The sequence below is a fragment of the Rousettus aegyptiacus genome, unplaced genomic scaffold (assembly GCF_014176215.1).
Source record: "Rousettus aegyptiacus isolate mRouAeg1 unplaced genomic scaffold, mRouAeg1.p scaffold_m13_p_5, whole genome shotgun sequence".
Lineage (NCBI taxonomy): Eukaryota > Metazoa > Chordata > Mammalia > Chiroptera > Pteropodidae > Rousettus > Rousettus aegyptiacus.
Window position 1 is genome coordinate 55700982 of NW_023416308.1, and position 19206 is coordinate 55720187.

General features: G+C 34.6%; 1 protein-coding gene across 3 annotated transcripts in view; it reads left to right on the top strand.

The window, feature by feature from the left end:
• TRPC6 (transient receptor potential cation channel subfamily C member 6) overlaps positions 1-16007 on the top strand; it is a 105991-nt gene extending 89984 nt beyond the window's left edge. The window contains exons 7-13 of one of the 3 annotated variants that reach the window (XM_016134005.2): positions 542-806; positions 2024-2219; positions 2953-3156; positions 5938-6012; positions 13292-13375; positions 14597-14672; positions 15212-16007. In XM_016134005.2, coding sequence (XP_015989491.2) covers positions 542-806; positions 2024-2219; positions 2953-3156; positions 5938-6012; positions 13292-13375; positions 14597-14672; positions 15212-15363 — 1052 coding nt within the window. In that variant the 3' untranslated portion in view covers positions 15364-16007. The remainder of the gene's footprint in view (positions 1-541; positions 807-2023; positions 2220-2952; positions 3157-5937; positions 6013-13291; positions 13376-14596; positions 14673-15211) is intronic. The other 2 variants (XM_016134007.2, XM_016134006.2) reach the window with 2 other exon arrangements.
• Positions 16008-19206: the final 3199 nt, after the last annotated feature.

Genomic DNA, 19206 nt, shown 5'->3' on the forward strand with positions numbered 1-19206 from the left:
GTTTAAATAAGTAAAAGTACTCTACAAGCCCAAAATTACAATATAGTGTAATTATAGTCTAAGGTTAAATAATAAACACTACCATTTATTTAGTGCCAACCACTTTCTAAACATGGAATGTATGTTGACTTATTGAATTCTCAAAACATGAGCAAGGTAGGAGTGTTATTATCTCATTTTTAAGCATGGCAAAATAATACTAAGAGAAATTAAGTAATTCGTGCCAGGTTTTCTAATTTATATATGAATGGAATTTATATATATATCTGTACATGGAATTTTTACATATATTGAGGCCATAGTGTGAGCTTTTTATCATTATGCTACATCCTTGTAGAAAATTGCCAGCAAGCCAGGAGGATCATTTACTCAAGAAATTGATAAATTTAAATATACCTGACACTTAAAGAAGCCCTTTAAGATTAGAGATTTCCTTCGGGAGCTGGATTGCTAATGTAATTATATTCTTAACTAGAAAAGAAGTTATCTAAATAAACAGCTTAAAGAAACTCACTATAACTGTCTTTTCTTTTTTTCCTAGCCAGGATACAGTGGGACCCCTCTGATCCTCAGATTATATCTGAAGGTCTTTATGCAATTGCTGTAGTTTTAAGTTTCTCCAGAATAGCTTATATCTTACCAGCAAATGAAAGCTTTGGACCTCTGCAGATATCACTTGGAAGAACAGTAAAAGACATCTTCAAGTTCATGGTCATATTCATCATGGTGTTTGTGGCCTTCATGATTGGAATGTTCAACCTCTACTCCTACTACATTGGTGCAAAACAAAATGAAGCCTTCACAACGTATGTGATCGCAGATGTTTTGATGGTGTAAATTATAGATTAAATAAATGTTAGCTTAAAAGTACTCATCTATATCCATGGGACAAATGATGCTTTGATAAAGATTTATCTTCAGTTCCTCTTTAGGAAAATGAAAGGATTTCTAAATGAGTTGGAAGAGCTCAAAAATATAGGTACTTTTCTAATATTAAATAATAATAGGTAATATGTTTAAAGACAAGTAGTGTAATAAATCCCTCACATGCATCATTTTATTATCTTCATTTCACAAAAAAAGGAAACTGAATTTCAGAAAATTTAAATAATTTGCTGAATGTTGCATAGCTGCTAATATGTAGAAAAGCTGGGATGTAAACCCTTGTCCACTGACTTCAGCGTCTATTTTCTTAACTGCTGTGTTCTGCTTATGAGACACCTGGGGTGCTGACTGTGAGAACATCTGCTTTCTCAATTCGATTTGTCGGGTCTTATCATGAAGACCTGAGTTATCAATAGTGACAAGAATGTTGGCTTATGTTCACCATGGACAGATGTATTTTTTATATAGTCTGTTTGGAATAGATTTCTCAGATATTAGGTGTTCAATGAGAAGCATCAACTGAAACATGATTTGGTGTTATTCATATTTTTGTGAAGTGCAGTTTATCAGAGAAATGAAACCACCTGGGTTAAAAAGCAGAGGTTCTTAGCTTCAGTCAACAATTATGCCTAAAGCATCAAAATACCTACCAAAATATGTCAATGATTTTGGTAATAGTGTCTATGTTTATATTGTCATATTTTCCTTAAGACACATGCTATTATTATATTATCTATGTATTGGGTATGAGTGGAAGTATAGATGAAAAGGAAACCTAAAAAGACTCTAAATAAATTGTATTATTTTACTAAGCAATGCATTTAACACTTCCATTGCCAAAACCAAGGATTATTTAAATGTTAATGTCCGTAGTTATGAAGTTGTGTTAATAACATTACTGAGCACTTATTATGTGCCAGATATTGAGTTATGTGCTTCATATACACGATATTACCTCATCCTTGCAACAACCCTGAGAATAAAAGTTATTTTACACATTTTACAGAAAATAAAACTGAGGTTCAGAGAAGTAAAGAATTTTGTCATGTTTGCAAAGACATTAACTTATTTTTGTATAGTACCACTATCATTTATTTATAGACCTTATTATTTCCTTCCTCTCTTTATTTTCCCCCAGAGTCGAGGAGAGTTTTAAGACACTGTTCTGGGCTATATTTGGACTTTCTGAAGTGAAATCAGTGGTCATCAACTATAATCACAAATTCATTGAAAACATCGGTTATGTTCTTTATGGAGTCTATAACGTTACGATGGTCATTGTTTTGCTAAACATGTTAATTGCAATGATCAATAGTTCATTCCAGGAAATTGAGGTATAATCTCTATACACTGTTATATTTTGTGCCTCCATGTTTTAACTATTCCAGGGATCAGCTCAGCAATGGTTGTGAAAATACAGACTGCTTTCCCTCTTTTGCTCTTTCTTTGTTTTATGGACTAGAAATCTAGAAAATTTTAACTCTTTGCTTCCAAATGCAACATTGATGAGTGTGATGGGAGAGTGGCATGAACAGGAGAAATATTGTCTGATTTGTTATTGTTAAAAAAATTTAGAAATACTCTATCAGTATGAATTTATATTTTATTCAAAAATGTATTGCTTATGAACACCACTGTTCTCCAAACCTTTTTTGAGTAACGTTCAAAATTTACCATTTCTCAAATTTAGAGTGATTATGAATTTTTATTTTATAAATCTTGGTCATTGTCCTGAATCAATCAAATGAGTGACCCATTGCAGAATAAAAGAGTGAATCATTTTTGTAGTATTTTCAGAATGTAGGAAAATATATTTATATCTTTCAATGTATTTATAAACACATGCAAGTTTTGAGATCTGTAGTTCTATAACCTGATAAAATTTTAGACAGATTTAGGAAAGAGTGCGTGAGTAGAACCGTAGTATTTCAAAAAAATCTTGGAGCAGTCTTTGGGGTTTCGAGACTGTTTGCAGGCATCATTACTTTCATGTAGGGACACAATGTTGGGAGCATCCCAGTAATTCTGTTTATGCATTTCCTTGAACTGTCATGTGTATTTGTATAGGATGATGCTGATGTGGAATGGAAATTTGCAAGGGCAAAACTTTGGTTTTCCTACTTTGAAGAGGGAAGAACTCTTCCAGTTCCCTTCAACCTGGTGCCAAGTCCAAAATCCCTGTTTTATCTCTTACTGAGGCTTAAAAAGTGGATTTCTGAACTGTTCCAGGGTCATAAAAAAGGTTTCCAGGAGGATGCAGAGATGAACAAGGTAATTTAACCTGATAATTTAAAATTATATAAATTATAAATCTATATAGTTTTATTAAGAAAAAAATTGACCGTGTGGTATGAAGTTTACATTTAAACAAAGTTTTCACAGAAACCTAAAATATGCCAAAAAAAATTTACAATAGTGTTCTAGATGCGTGCAGGTCTAGATGATGTCAAAACTGATGGATCTCATGATTCAAGACAGCATTTTGGGTATTGGTAAATTCTCAGGATTGAAAAAGAATTTTTGTTCTGTTTTGTGTTTTAAAGTAAATGGCTGCTCCAGTATGAAAGCTTAATCTTCTCCTGAGACCAGAGCTTTTGAAATAATCACTCTTCAAGTGATTCAATGAACTTGTGCTCTTAATGACTAAACCCTGCCACCAGTGATTTTGGAGTTCATAGTTCAGAAAAACAGAGGGCCTCTAAGAGTTTTCCACCCCAAGAGCATAGGCCCTTCTCTTTACTTCCACACCTCCTATGCCACCCTCTTCCCCTCACCAAATATCTCAGCTGGCTTGGGTGGACAAGCTAACAACATCATAATTGGAAAAGAAAGGGTCTTTTGTCAATATCAAGAATTAGCATCTCTAAGACAGAAAGATCTGCCTTTGTCTACACTCCAATAAAAGACTTCTCCTCCTCAACCAGTTTCCATTCCCCAAAAGGCAGCTTTGGTAACTTTATCAACTGGCTTAGTCCTTTCTTGGGAAGAGCATTAAGCTCAGACAGGGAACACCTTGACTTATTAAGTTTCAGGCAGTTATAGCTTTTAGTTTCTCACTGTCCTCATTTAGATTGTCAATGACATTTTTTGAAAAGATAAAATATCCTGGACATAGAACCAAATCATTACTAGTTGTTTGTTCAAAGAGCATCTCCATGACCTATAATTATATTTTTAAATGCTATGACCATTATAACTACTGCACCATATCTTTTTAAAAAGAAGGAGTCCATTATGGTATGTCCATCTATTGCTAATGTCACTTAGCTCAGCATGGATTTTTCGCTTATGTCTAACAGGAGCACATTAGACATTTCCTACTAAAAGGGATATAGAACCTTTAATTCAGAGCTCTGCCCATCGCTATTCAACTCTAACCTGGGGGCAGTAACATGCATGTAACTCCTGGCCCGAACTCAGAACTTCAGGCTATAAACAAGTTGATCACTGACCACTTGAGTGTAATGAGGCATCTACTGTCAAAGAAGAGCATTAAACCTCATGTAGATACTGAATCTTCAGACCCAGAGATGTTTACATTTCTGGATTATAATCAGTGTACTTATGGAGAATAAAGGCATGTTTGAAATTTTTTAAAAAAAGATTATAAGAAAAATTCATGAAATGTAACTAAAATAATGTATTACATTATCAGGAGTGAATATTGAAAGGGACAGCTATTCTGGGCCCCATTTTTGCTGTTGTGATTACATGTCCCTTACCTCATCTTCAATTTACACAGCTAGGTAAAGCATTGGTAGCTGATTATAACTTGGGGGAATCTGACAGACTCTTAAGTAACTCCCAACATTGAAAAGTTCAAAAATCAACTTCTCACATGCAGTGTGAAAGACTAGGCTTGGAAATAAGGAGTTCAACAAAGAAAGATTTAAGGGTATTCAATTGGAAACAATTAAAAATAAGCCAAAGAGGCATATTGATTGGCTGAGGGGATAGGGTGATCACAGTGTATTTAGAAATCTTTAGAGCACATGTGGAATGTTGTGTGTAACTCTGTGGAGTGGGAGCTGCGGTGGGATCAGGGGGTGCTTACTCTATGCAAAGAATTCTGCTGAGTGCAGAACTCTATGTCCAGGAGGACTGAGTGCATCACGAAGAGGAGGACCAGGATGAGGACAGGCGTGAATAGTGTGTCATCTAATGGGGAATTTAAGAGATGTCTATTTCACCTGAAGAAGGGAATTGACAGGGAACAGATGAATATCTTTAGAATTACCACTTTTGACTAGGAAGTAATTTTTTTTTATCCTTTCAAAAATAGGAAGAGAGGCAATGGGTGAAAGTTGCAAATAGTTCAATTTTAGTTCAATGGAAAAATAAACATATAATAACAAAATCTGCCCAACAGGGTGGTAGGTTGTCTTATGAAGTAATGAGCTCCCTGTCACTACAAGTAATCAATAAATGCTGGATGATCATTATTCGACTATATAGAAGATCTTCCTATATTAGATAGGCAATTGGTTGTAAAAGTACCTTGCAATTATAAAATTCTATAATTGAATAAAAGAGAAACATTCTAATTCCTGCTCCATTTGCCACTTGGGATTCTCAGGTGAAGAATAAACTCTCTGAGCTCTAGTTTCCTCAACTGAAATGTGGGAATAAAAAATACATCTACATTACGAAGATCAAATCAAGTATATATGTAAAAGCACTTTGAGAAATCTAAAGCCCTCTTTAAATGTAGTTAGTACATGATTACTTCATGTTAGACATTTGGAAAAATATGCTATCTACGGCGTTCTTCCATATAACTTATAAACCTCTGGGTTGAGTGGCAGAAATTTCCCTCACTAAATATAAGTAAGTGTGTAGTTTACAGGTTTGATTAGAACTGCAATCTGAGCAAATTCAGTGTCCAAAGGAAATGTCTAAGCACTTACAAAGGGTAGACCCCAAAAATGAATTTTTCTCTCTTTGAAACTTGCTAGAGAGTTTTACAAGATGATTTTTAAAATATGAAATTGATTTTGTAATTCCAAATGTACAATTAGCAATTATACTCATTTTAAAATCTATCTTTAAAAGAGAAATGAAGAAAAGAAATTTGGAATTTGGGGAAGTCGTGAAGACCTTTCAAAATTATCACTTGACAAAAAACAGGTAAGATCATATTTGAAAACATGAAGTCTTGCATATGCTCAAGCTTATCTTTTCAGAGAAAAGAACAAATGTTCAGAGATAATTTTAAGAAACAGATAATAAACACATTAAAGAATTTAATTATTTTATCAATGCTCAACATCTGTTTTTGGGAGGTAGAAATAAACCTGTGTTCAATTAACTGGCAAAAATAATTACATGTATATTTAAGATATATTAAATACATACTTTTGGGAACTCGTGGGTGATGGAATATAGGAATAGTGATGTAAAGAAGGAAAAATTAAAGTAAAAGAGGAACTTGTCAGGGGATCTGGTGGAGATATGATTAACTAAAGCTCAGGTGGAGAGTATGTACATCTAGCAGAACCTTATTTGGCAGTAATCAAGAAGTTGTCAAAAAGGTATCATGAGAATTCGATGGCTATCTTTTGTAGTCAGCACAGTTTGTAATGAACAGTGTGCCCAAGAAATGCATCGGGTCCCTAATTTGGAGTGGCAGAATCTCCAATAATGAGCACATTTGCTTCTTTCTTGTATTATGCAAATTATATGGGTAAAATAAATTCTTATTGCTAAGGGATATTATAAATGAATTAATTAGGAAAAGGGTGACATATAAGGTAGGACTTGCATTCACTTACTCATAATTAAAAAAAAAATCAGTGTTTTACAAAACAGCTGTTTTTCCTCCCTCCCATTTAAATCTCCAGAATTAGACCTTACAAGATTGTTGCCAGGGGGTTGGTCCTTGGATTTTTTTGTGACAGTCAGATGCAAGATGACAGCTTCACCTTCAGCGATAGCACTTGCTTTTCAGATATGAGAAAAGAATACGAGAAAAGGAAAAGTAGGGCATGTCAGCTAAATCTGCCACCTTCAGAAAGTGCCTTTCAACAATTTCTGTTGTTGTATCTCGTTAACCAGAACTATGCTATGAGGCTACCTCATGGGACAAAAATGAAGAAGAGGGAGGACCTTTTGTTTTGTTTTTAAGCTAAGTTTTCTTCCAGTAAAAAATAGGAAGTATTGATATTAAGTATTGATATAGTAAGAGCATTGAACTAAGTATTCAAAAAGTTGGGATTTCATCTCATCTCCGTACCTTTAGCAATTCATTTAACTTCTCTGAACCTCAATTTTCTCTTCTATAAAATAGGAATAATAAAGTTGTACAACTCACCACACAGGAATGTTGTGAGGATTAAATTAGTGTCTCGTAAATTACAAACTATACAAATGTTAAGTACTTGTCATAGAGAAGTGGCTCTTTTGTTGTTTGGATGTAAATAATAAAAATTTTGCAAAAATAGGTCAGTGTAAGTTGAATTTATAGTTTTCCATAAGAAACTACTTGTGCTGAAATTATGATGAATGCATGAAACCAAAAATCATCTGACAAATATGAGAAAAATTCAAGAGGACTCAAATGTTCTTTTTCTTTATGATAGGAACTAAAGCATCTCTCAAATCAAATAATTTTATTTTCTTTGCAGTTTCTCCAAAAATGTATAAAGCTAAAATTCATTTTATTCATCTAAAAAATGTTTTTTTTTATCTTTTAAATACAGGTTGAATCCCCTTATACTTTCCAATAGCCCCTTTTTAAAATCTTAGATTGAAAGAAACTTTTCAAGAGCAATACTAAGACTCTGGTATCTGACCCTAGTTCTGGATCAACAAAATGTTGATTCCAGTATTAGTTACACCATCTAGAGACCCTTTTGTATGACTGACACATTGTGGCAGCCATGGAGATGTGCCACTCATACCTTCTTTCAGGAGAGAGCCTGCTTCAGGGAGTGTGGTCAGCTGACAGCCTCCAGCTACAGCATCTTTGGAATTTCCCTCAGCTTTCCCACGATGGCCATACTCTTTAGGTCTTGAACGTTTCTTGCCAGCACAGAACCTCTCTGGGGGCAGTCTTTGCACTGGAGCCCCCTGTAGGGCTAGCTCACTTTTTACCTTTCCCTCTTTCACAGGGAAGTGAGCCTCATAGCCTGGAAGCTTTTTCTGCCTCCTTCTGATCCCACTTCCCATGATTTGTCATCGGCATAATTCTAAATACATCTACTTCTAACTTTGTCTTGGAATTTGACTCCTGGAAGAATAAATCAATGCAAGCGTATGCTTTTTTATCCCTTTGCCACGTAAACTTGTGATGAACAAAAGTTGAGGCACATTTCACATAGCTTGCTTTTTCATGGTACATTAATTATATTCCTGAGAAAATGTTTTTTTTAAAGCAAGCATTTACATTTTCAGTCATTTTTGCCTGCTGTTACTGAGATGGATTCCTGCTGGAACAGGTTTGGCCCTTAGATGTGCTTAGAAAAACTCTCATGGTTCATTATTCCTCACCCAATTCACATGGCTTTTGCTTATTCATTTTCATATATTCTGCATCTAAATAACACAGTTAAGTTTCTATTTCACTCAGGCCTTCTCTCTGACTCCTTGAAGTTTAATGTGATTAGGTTACACAAATGCTTCTTTCATATCTGCTTTGGGTACACCATACAAATCAGTAAGATGTGTCAATAAAAATACTTTTCAAAACAAAGTAAGCAAATTTATTTGTTATTTTTAATCATATATTTCTGAAGATCACTGACTTTGGTGATTGGCAACATCAGCTTTTCAGATATACAGTCAGAAAGGGTAGCGTAAAATAAAGGCAATCTTTGCCATACTATTTCACACATCTAAACCTAAAAATGCCAAATAACTTTTTGAATAACTGCTGTATTCTAGCTCTAGAACAGATCACTTTCAAGTTGTCAGTTTTAGAGCAGATTTTTGCATCATGTACAGTAAGTCAATATGGAGCATAAACATGCTATTTTAGCATCTTTGGTCCATTCTGCACTGGATTGAGTGAGATGTGGAAATTTTTTAAAAATTAGCTACACATCCAGGAACTATAGTCTTTAATTTTTAATTAAACCAGAGACCATCTTTTTAATCATCCTAGGAAACAATCACATAAAGTAGTGGCTCCAATTCGTCACTATCACCAGGACCACTTCTCTGTCTGATTTTGTATAAATTCCCAGTTCTCTTCTCCAGGTCTGCTGAGTTACAATCTCTGGCAATGAGGCCTGGAAATGTGTATTTTTAATAAGATCTCAGGAAATTCTAATGCTCATCTGGGTGTGGGAATCACTGAATATTTCATTCCCTGAATAACTTAGTCATGAGCTTGGACATGTAAAAAACAATATTTGGCAAAGTATCTCTAGAATAAACAAACTAGATTATAACTAACCATGAAATAGGCCTAAAGCCACAGAGTAGATATTTATAACTTCTGTACAATAATAACAGCTACTCACACTGCAGAATGCCTACTGTATGTCAAGCTACATATTCTACATACCTTATTTTCTTAATCTTCACGTTAGCTCTAGGAGGTTGGTAACATTGTTTTCTCTATTTTATACATGAAGAACCTGAGGATAATAGAAGTGAAATGACTTGCCCAGTGTCCCATTTCAGGCAAGCGACAGAGCCAGAATTCAAATCATATCTACTTAATTCCAAAGCAAGTGACTTACCAGTACTGTACCACATGGCTTCATTTCATGCCTTCATTTCCTGCTGACTCAATATATTGCCTATACCTTTTCAGTCTGTGGTTTTGCCCTTGGCTCCAGGTCATTTAATGCTTGTGGGGAACAGGAGACACTTAGAACTGTTGCTGTATCTAACAGCCTAATGAATTCCAAAGACTAAAGGTTATTTGTTTTTCTTAACGGAAAACAAATAAGCTATTTAGTTCCTCATCTAATTCTACAGTGAAGTTACGACGAGATGAGAAATACTAATAAAGTAATTACTAGGAAATGAAAAAGAAAAAATATAAAGGATGCAGGAAATGTGGTAAGAGGCATAAAAAAGGATAGACATGGATCGTTCAGAATTGGAGTATGTATTTGCAGATTAAGTACAAAGCTTATACCTAGTTCTTCCTGCTTCTACTAAACCAGCTTTTTCTTCCACTCCCATCACATTATAAATGTTAATATCATTTATAAATACCCAATCCCTAAGATTTAAATACTATAGGTAGTGCAAAGTGAATTCCCTTGACTTTCCAGTGCATTTTAGTAGCTGTACATAGAAACAATTATATATTAGAATTTTCTGCCACCAAGTGGTAATAATGCTTCTTTGCATCATTAAGGTTGTCTTTACATACTATTTCTTTGTATTATTCAATTTTAACATGTAATATTATAAACAGATTAGAAATTTTTCTGAAAAATGTTATTTTTGCATCCCATTTCATATTTCAGGTGTAGATTAGAACTAGTCACATAAAAATAAACTAGATGAATTTATAACTGTTTAGTCAGTCACATATCATTTAACTCAGTGGTTCCCAACCCAAAGTGATTTTTGCACCCCCACCACCAGCGTCCTCAGGATGCATTTGTAATAGCTAGACATTTTTGACTATCACAACCGGAGAAGGGAGTTATTATTGGTGTCTAGTGAGTAGAGGCCATGGATGCCACTAAACATTCTACAATGCACAGGAAGTCCCTGGCAATAATTGTCTAGCCTAAAGTGTCACAAATGTCTCAATCGAGAAACCCTAAACACTGTCCACCAAGTGCATGCAGAGGAGAGCTGTGTGTTGGGCTGAAACTGTATAAACACACTATAGCTGTGGCCTTGACACTTCAACATATAATACTCTGGAAAATCTATAATCACACACATTTGTGGTACCTATTCTGTGTCATTCAGTGTGTTACTTTGTAAGGCTTCTGCCTCATGCTTTAAAACCAATTTACCATGTTTCTGATGTACCTTTATCATGTAGTTGAGCTGCAATCAATTCATGAACCCAGATTGTGTATATCTTGTATAGCAAAGTGTTCAGAAACCAAGTGAAATCCATTAGTGACCCCAAAGCACTTAATCCTTCACTCATTTTACCAAGAAACAATTTTTGAGCACTTGCCTATGCTAGCAACTAGTGACACTCGGATGTACTAAACAAAGTCCATCCTTCCATAGAGTTTGGAGAATGTAGACAATAAACATGTAATTAAGTCAGTGATTAAAATAACTATCAGTTGTAAAGTATGTTATGAAGGAAACAAAAGGCCTAACTTGCTCGAAGTTTGTTTTTAACGGAGTAGGCAGGGAAAGATTCTCTGAGAAGCTTATGTTTCAAGCAAAAATCCAAAGGATGAGACAGAACAAGTAAGCTAGGCAAAAAGCCAGGGAAGGAAGGCTTCAGGGGTTGGGAACAAAAAAGTCAAAGACCTTAAATTAGAAAAGATTGAATGAAAGAAGGCCTGTGTGACATTAATATAATATTAAGTTAAAAAAAAAATTATCTCCATAGACATGGCGCATCATAGAGCTGCCTTAATTGGGGATGATTGGCATATCGACTATTCGGGACCACACATTTGCATTTAAAAAAATCCTAAAGAAGCATAGTTTTTCACTTCCTTATTTTCATGAACACTTTTTGGATGTACTAGTAGTTTCTAATGAAAGGAGACATAAAATTAATAATTTGCAACTATGAGGTTGTGAGTTCATGAATGGATAATAAATAATTTAAAGGCATAACACACAAAATTTTTCTTTGTCTGGATCTTTTCCCTCTGATTATGAATCTGTCCTCACCCTCCATGCTTTATTATAAAAACTGGGGGATGAAAGTGAACTTGAACATGGACACAACATTTAATGATGTCCTTAAGGTATAAATTATAGTTTGAAAGCCAGGAATAATTATATCAGTGAATAATTACATTATTTAAAAGTAAGTTAAATATTATATTATTAAAATATGTCTAAGTTTTCATCAATTTCACAAATAGTAGAACTTGAAGGATTATGGAAGGTCAACTAGACCACTCCCTTTATTATCAGAAGAGATTATAGAAATTTTCAGCATCTTGCCTAGTGTTCCACAACTAACTTGTAGCAGAGCCAGATTTTAGTCTTCAGGTATCTGTGAAGGGCTCTTCTTAAGAACCCAAGCTGCCTCTCTGGTTAATTTGGTCAATTGTATAATTTTATCTTAAAGTTTTTAAAAATACTTATGAAGTGGGAAAAATGGACATTTTGCTGATAGTTTTAGAGAAGGTGAAAGAAAAAGGGAAATAGCTACATGAAACAAGATGCTATCTAAACAATATTCTCAAAATAGTGTATTGTTTTTTTTGGCTTTTATCAGCCTTGCCACGTTTTTTTATTATTATAATTCAGCTAGATCATAATTGTTTACGTTCTTCACTAGAACCCATAACCTAGCACAGCATCTTATATATAGAGGACATTCAATACATACTTATTCAATGGATGACTGTGTACATAGCTGTTTTAATTCGCTATGTAGGTATTTAAAGATCAAAACTCAAACTTAAGAATTTTAGTTGAGTCTCACTGAGCAGTACTTATAGAAACTTAGATGTCATTAGGAAATATGAATCATAGCTGTCTTTGAAAACAGTCTTGAAGTTTCTCATCCTTGGAAACAGTTGCATATCTAAAACATACAAATTTAGAGTTGCTCTTTTCAGTCAGGTTCTCCTTATTGTTTTTTGTAAAATTATTTTTTCTCTTTAGAAAAAAACCTTGAAGAGTTTTTTTTTTAATCATTCTCTTAGCATATTAACATGGTATATTAAAACTTTTATTGCAGATTGCTTTAATTCTTTATTTGCTTATTCAGTCAGATATCTTATTTGAAAAGTGCTGCCCAAATGGGATATTGTACAGATCCTAAAATTCAAATAGATTAATTAGTGCTTTATTAGCACCTGAATTCTTTCCCACAAGAATCTTCTCTGGTATTTCTTCAAGATCCACATCACACCCTACAGCAGGCATGAATGTTGTAATCAATCACGCTGTCCTGTGAACTTCTGAGGTCACCAATGAACTTCCGAGATCATCACCATTATTTTCGCAACTAGTTTGCCTCTTCCTCTATCACAACTACGTTTGTGAAAAGGTTAAATCATGACTCTCACGACAACACGGTTGACAGCCATGAAGTCAAAAAAACTCCTCAGACGAACTCTAATAACCATTGAGAGACTGAACACACCTAAAGTGCCCATGATTTGTCTCAGAAGACAGAATATTAAATAAGTTAAATTAAAATGTCACCATATATATAGATAAGATTATTTATACATAATATGAGTCTATTAGTTCATATACATAACTGATAAACCTCATCACATTATTTAGAAGAAAAATTAGATAAGAATCAATTTCTAATTTTTTTTTCAAATTACAGCTTGGGCATAGTAAACAATCAAGTATAAGGAGCTCAGAAGATTTCCAATTAAATAGTTTCAATAATCCTACAAGACAGTATCAGGTAAGGATGAATTTTTGAAGAAATAAGGCTAGTTATCTGTAATATTTAGAATCTCAAGCCATGTTATTTTTTTACACAAAAATGAACTGTTAGGATTTTTTCAATGTCAAAATAATGCATTAATTCAACAAACATTATTGAGTACCATGTTAGAGATAGTTCAGTAAACAAAATAGATGAATTCTTAACATCAAGTAGCTTAGAGTCTCCATGTTCATTGTAAAAAGTTCATCCTTCCTAAAGACATAAAGAAAAGTAAAGTTCACTTCAAACCCCACCACTGACAAATAATGACTAATACTTTTGGTGAATATTCTGCCAGATAGTTATAGGAATGTGTATAATTGTTATATATTTTAATATCCTATAAATGCATTAATAATATTTATGTAATGAGTAATAATTTTTTACTCCACAAAACATATTTATATTAATTTTAATGGATGTATAGTATTTATTTGTACAAATATGTACAAATATGTGATAATTTATTAGAATAATCCCCTATTTAAGGGTTTGTTTTTCTACTATCATAAGCAGTACTACTGTGAATATATTTGTCTAAGAACTCAGTTACATCTTTAGAATAAATTCCTGAAAGTGGAATTTTACTGTACACCATTTCATTTTGGGTTTAGGCAGTAAGATTTGGTTTAACTATATATCCATTTGGGACTTCCTGTACACATGCTGAGCCTCCTACTTTTCATAAAAACTATGTAGTAAAAGCAACATCCTCATGGTAGAAACCCAAGAACTGGAGAAATTGTTTTACATTGAAACTGGCTATTCATAAATTACTAGCAAGCATAAATAAAGATGGCTACATTTCTTGGTAAAGGAGGGGAAAAACATAAATAACTGCACATTTCCTTAATTTTCTGTTTCCACTTGTAGTGTTGCACGCCTTTAACCTGTCTTGCTTTGTCTGGCTTTCTCTTGCTCTAATACTTTTCAAATAAAATATGACGATGAACTAAGAATTAGATGTTTGGTCTAAACTGCTCTTTTCCCAAGAATTAACTTTTGAGTCATTAGCCCAGATGAATATGAAAAATGCTTTAAAAATCTTTCAAAAAGTGCATTCCTTGGCAGGGAAATCATCTTAATCTTTGATAGTAATCACTTCTAAAGAGCTTACTAAATAGAGAAAGACTCAAACTTATGTCAAATGAGAGATTGGTCATGTATATGAGATGGATTTTTCTTTTCTCCCTTTAGAAAATAATGAAGAGGCTTATTAAAAGATATGTACTAAAAGCCCAGATTGACAAGGAGAGTGATGAAGTGAACGAAGGTGAGTTGAATACAGGCACAAGTCACGTGAGCCAGGATATGGAGCCTGATGTAGAGCTGAGGGAGAGATGAAGATATGTGTGTGGGAAGGGTGAGCTTCAAGGGGAAGAGAAGATAGTACCTCGCCAATCATCAATACTGTTAAGTTCTACGAAAACAGGTTATTTCTTTGCAGCTGAGGACAGATGCCACTTGCTTGATAAGTAACTATTATTTTCATAGGGAGCTTAAAGGGAAGAGGAAGTGGTTGGGAAAGGCGAGGGCCTGTTCCTCCCAATTCCTGCAACATTTGCCACCAGTGTTTTCCTTTCACTTACTTTCGGAGGACTTTTGTTAAAATTTTTCTCAATAATTTTTTCATTAACCCAAATACTTAGTTGAAAAAATAGAAACCTACCCTATTAGGAAGTTATTTACTTTGAAATGATTCAAAATACAGATGTGTATGGAATTAGAACTGATTTCACTTTACCCCAGAATTGCTAGTTTCTCTGTAATACATATTTAAAGTTGACTTCTTATCATACTTGTTTTTCAAAGGGGAACTGAAGGAAATTAAACAGGACATCTCAAGTCTCCGCTATGAACTTCTAGAAGAAAAAACTCAGAATTCAGAAGATCTAGCAGAACTTATTAGAAAACTTGGGGAGAAATTATCAATGGAACCAAATCAAGAAGAAAGCAATAGATAATCCAAAGACTTCCCTAAAATCCATATTTACTTGTCCCCTTGAAGCCATATTATTTTCTGATTTATTTTTTTAAGTGCCAATGTGAACATCTTTTTAAACAAAACAATGTTCAAAGATAACTTGGGTCATCATATCATCTGGAACACCAATATTTAACATTTTTCATGGATAAATTTCATTGTTCAAGCTAAAGATTGAAGATTATGATGAAAATTATGCCCAGTTGTTTGGTGCTTGTTTTATTAACTGCTTTCTTGAGTATGACCATTATGATGATGTGACTGCCATGTAATGTCTGCCTGGGAATCATCTCAGTTGACAGGGAGCAGACATACCATTCTGTGGTATTTTTCCTGATGGTGATTTCAGGCACCTTCTGGCCTGCTCTGTGGATCTTCTGATGGTAATTTCCAGTTCTGAAATATAAAGAAAAATAATCTATGGCCATTCAGAGAATGCTGTTTAATCATCTATCCTGTTAGCCCCAACAGAATATGATTGATAATGTCTGTGAAAAGTGGGGTTAAATCTTTCCTGAATTTTATGATTCATCCCTTTGAAAATGTTACACTTTCCAGTGAAAAAGTGCTCCCTCCACTGAACCCTGCAAAAATATGGTTCAGTTGTGTGTGTATATGTGTGTGTGTGTGCGCGCGGGGTGGGGTGGGGGGGCGCGGCGCGGAGAGAGAGAGAGAAAGAAATACTTGTCCTATTTTCTTTTGCAGACGAACAATATAGACCTCTGAAAGCTCTTTATGTTGAAATTATTTATTGTGACTGAAAAGTTATTGATCAAATAAGAAACTTTTATTGGAGAAATATCAAAGCTGCAAATGACTGTGGTCATTTAGTCTAATTATAGCACATCTTTACGCCATTTCCCAGGGCCTTTACAGGTGAATTCCCACATTTGGCATCGAATGTGAAGAAAAAAAGTGCTGAAGAAACTTGCAAATATTTATCTATTATTGTCAGTATGTTCTGCCCTTCTTTCAAAATATATAAAACAGAAATTTGCATTTGTGAACATTCACCAAGAGGTTATTGCTTACAGACGATGTGAGACAATAGCTAAAACAACTAAAATGGAGAAATGAAGGTTCATCTGTTCAACTACCCAAGGGCAATCAACATTTACATGATTCTGGGCATTAACTGAAAGTGCAGCTTTAAAATCAGTAAAGAAACTCCAAATGCCAATTTTTAGCTTATTTTAAAGATGAGATGGTCACAGAAAATCTGGATATTCTCACATTTCACTTAATTTAAATAAAAGAACCAGAAAAAAATACAGCTGAAATTTTATATTCAGTGATTTTGTATTTGGGGGCATTATTTATTGATAAATTATTTAGCGATGCAGAAAAGGTCTGTTTTCAAACATTTTGTGATAATATTGTAATAAGAAGTTGCAGAAATCACCCTCATACCACCTGCACTATCACCAAATTAAATTAATCCAACATCTGCAAAACTTATGTACTGTGCCATGCAGGAGATTGGCCTCCATGTCAGGGTGCACGCTATGATGGCAAATAGGCTTGACTCCAGGAGACTCTGAAAAAGATATTCAGATTCCTCAGTGTCTTTAAAGTTGGGCTGCCCTGGCAAAATATAAGTTTTGGGAAATGCAACAGGCATGACTGTGAGTTCCTCAGTAAAAGGCACCACCATAAAGTGCCACCTATTACTGCTCAAAATTAATATGTCCTGAAATCAGCAGATTTTCCTCAAAGGGCAACTGCAATGAAATCTCTTCTAATTTCTTTTTAACTGGAAAATGAAAAAGAGAAACCAACCATATTTTGAGAAAGCTTTTTAAAATTCTAACAAGAGCTTGATTGAAGGTACATTGTCAAAGGATGGTCATGAACACGACAGCCCTTTATAAATCTCAAGACCACTGGCTTTAAATCCTGTATTCATGTTGCAGTCAGCTTAACCTTTTGGAAGAAAGTGATTAATAAGTGAAAGTGTATTTATGCAAACTTCTTTCTCTCTGTCAAATCTTTCCTCTCAGTTTTGGTGCTTTTAGAAGTTTTGGGTGCTGTAAGGAGGACAGGACAGTGCTGCCTGTCACTCTGACCACACAGCCGCTCCCTGAGGGTGAAGCCATGTCTGCTCCTCATGGCAGACCCACCACCAGAAAACAAAACGAAGTCCTTGTTTTTGTACATCAGTGCCTAGTTTTACTCTCTGCTATTCTTATTACTCTGAAACTGAAAAATGACACAAATTCAATATGATTTTACTAAGCATATAAAATGAAATGACAGAATCTACAGTCAGCTTAAAACTTTGCCATGAATTGAAAGGAATAGAAAATGAGTGTCTTACCTCAAGGAGCTTACAACCAAGTAAAGAAATGGGAGTTAATGCAACTATAAGAAATGTTCACTGAGCACCTACCACGGGTCAGGCACTGTGATAAATGCTTTCCATGCATTGCTTAATTTAATCTAACTGAATGCTTACAACAACTGTATGAGGTAAATATTATTATTATTCTCATTTTAGAAATGAGGCAACTGAGGCTTTTAGGGGCTAAATAAGTTGCACCTGGAATTAAGCGTCAGCGCTGGAAACAAAACTCAGGCCTGTCTCACTGTAGAGACTTCACACTAACTTGGGGTCTTAACTGACTATACTGCAGTGTGACTGTCTCTTTGTGAAACATATTTCAGTCTCTAGGGAGGAAAAACAGGCTGTACCTGCAAACCCTAAGTTCCATTATATATCCAGTGTTGAGACAGACAAGAGTATTAATCAAGGAAGGCTATAGGTAAAGAGAAGATTCAGCTTTGAAAAGGTTATAGATATAAAAGATGGAGATGTGTGTGAAGGGATGGGGATAGTGTGAGCAAGGCCAAGAGTCGGGTGTGCTTATGGAACACTTAGGGAGCTTTTTAGAGAGAACTAGTATATTAAGTGACTGCTCTGAGGAGAGAATAGATTGACTTTATTTGGGAAGTCTACCCCACCCATCCAAGATGATTCCAGTATGAAAGAATTTTATCACCAGTTATATATTAAAAACAAACCAAACATTCCATTGAAATGGAGAGACTATATGGTAGTATTTGCCAAACAAGAAGACTGACGGAGGAGTCCCCTAATAGAATCACTGTCAGAACCGATTTCCAGCTTCAGGCCAGGGAAGTGATGTTTCTCCACCTACCACATTCTAAATATGGCCAGTATATGTTCTGATTCTAACAAGCAAATCCAGCCTCCTTCTTTACTCTGATACTTTCATTTGTCATCATGTGCCAGGCAGAGTTTATGTCAGTCATGCCAATTGTCCCTGCAGCTCTGTGGAATGGTGCCGGATATGGGTGCCTATGCTGTAGTTAGAGTCTCTCTACCCATGATGTAGAGTGTGTGGATTGAATCACTGGAGAAACAGAAGAGGATATGAATTCCTGACCCAGACCTCTCTGTTGTACTCAGGAAATATCTAATTAGCTTTCCAAGTGATCAAGTTAATCAAAGGTTGTGTAGGAGTGCAGCACAGCATCCTACCATGGATGGAAGTTGAAAGTTCATCTAAACATCTGTTATTATACAAAACATTGACTCATAGCCTGAGTCCTTACTTTTATATGTGACCAGTTGAGGTGAGAGATATGCCATGAGCTCTCTGAAAAATGTGGATAATTAAGGCAAATGTTATTTTAATTTTTTTAATTTTTTAATTTTTTTTTCTTGAATCTTGATTCCTTGAACTTTCTTCTTTATTCTCTATTTACAGCTATGGCTATAAAAGTTTCCACAGACATTTTTTAAAAACAATTTCCCTAGGATGAATTTGATGATAACACTTATTCACAAGTCACAAAAAGC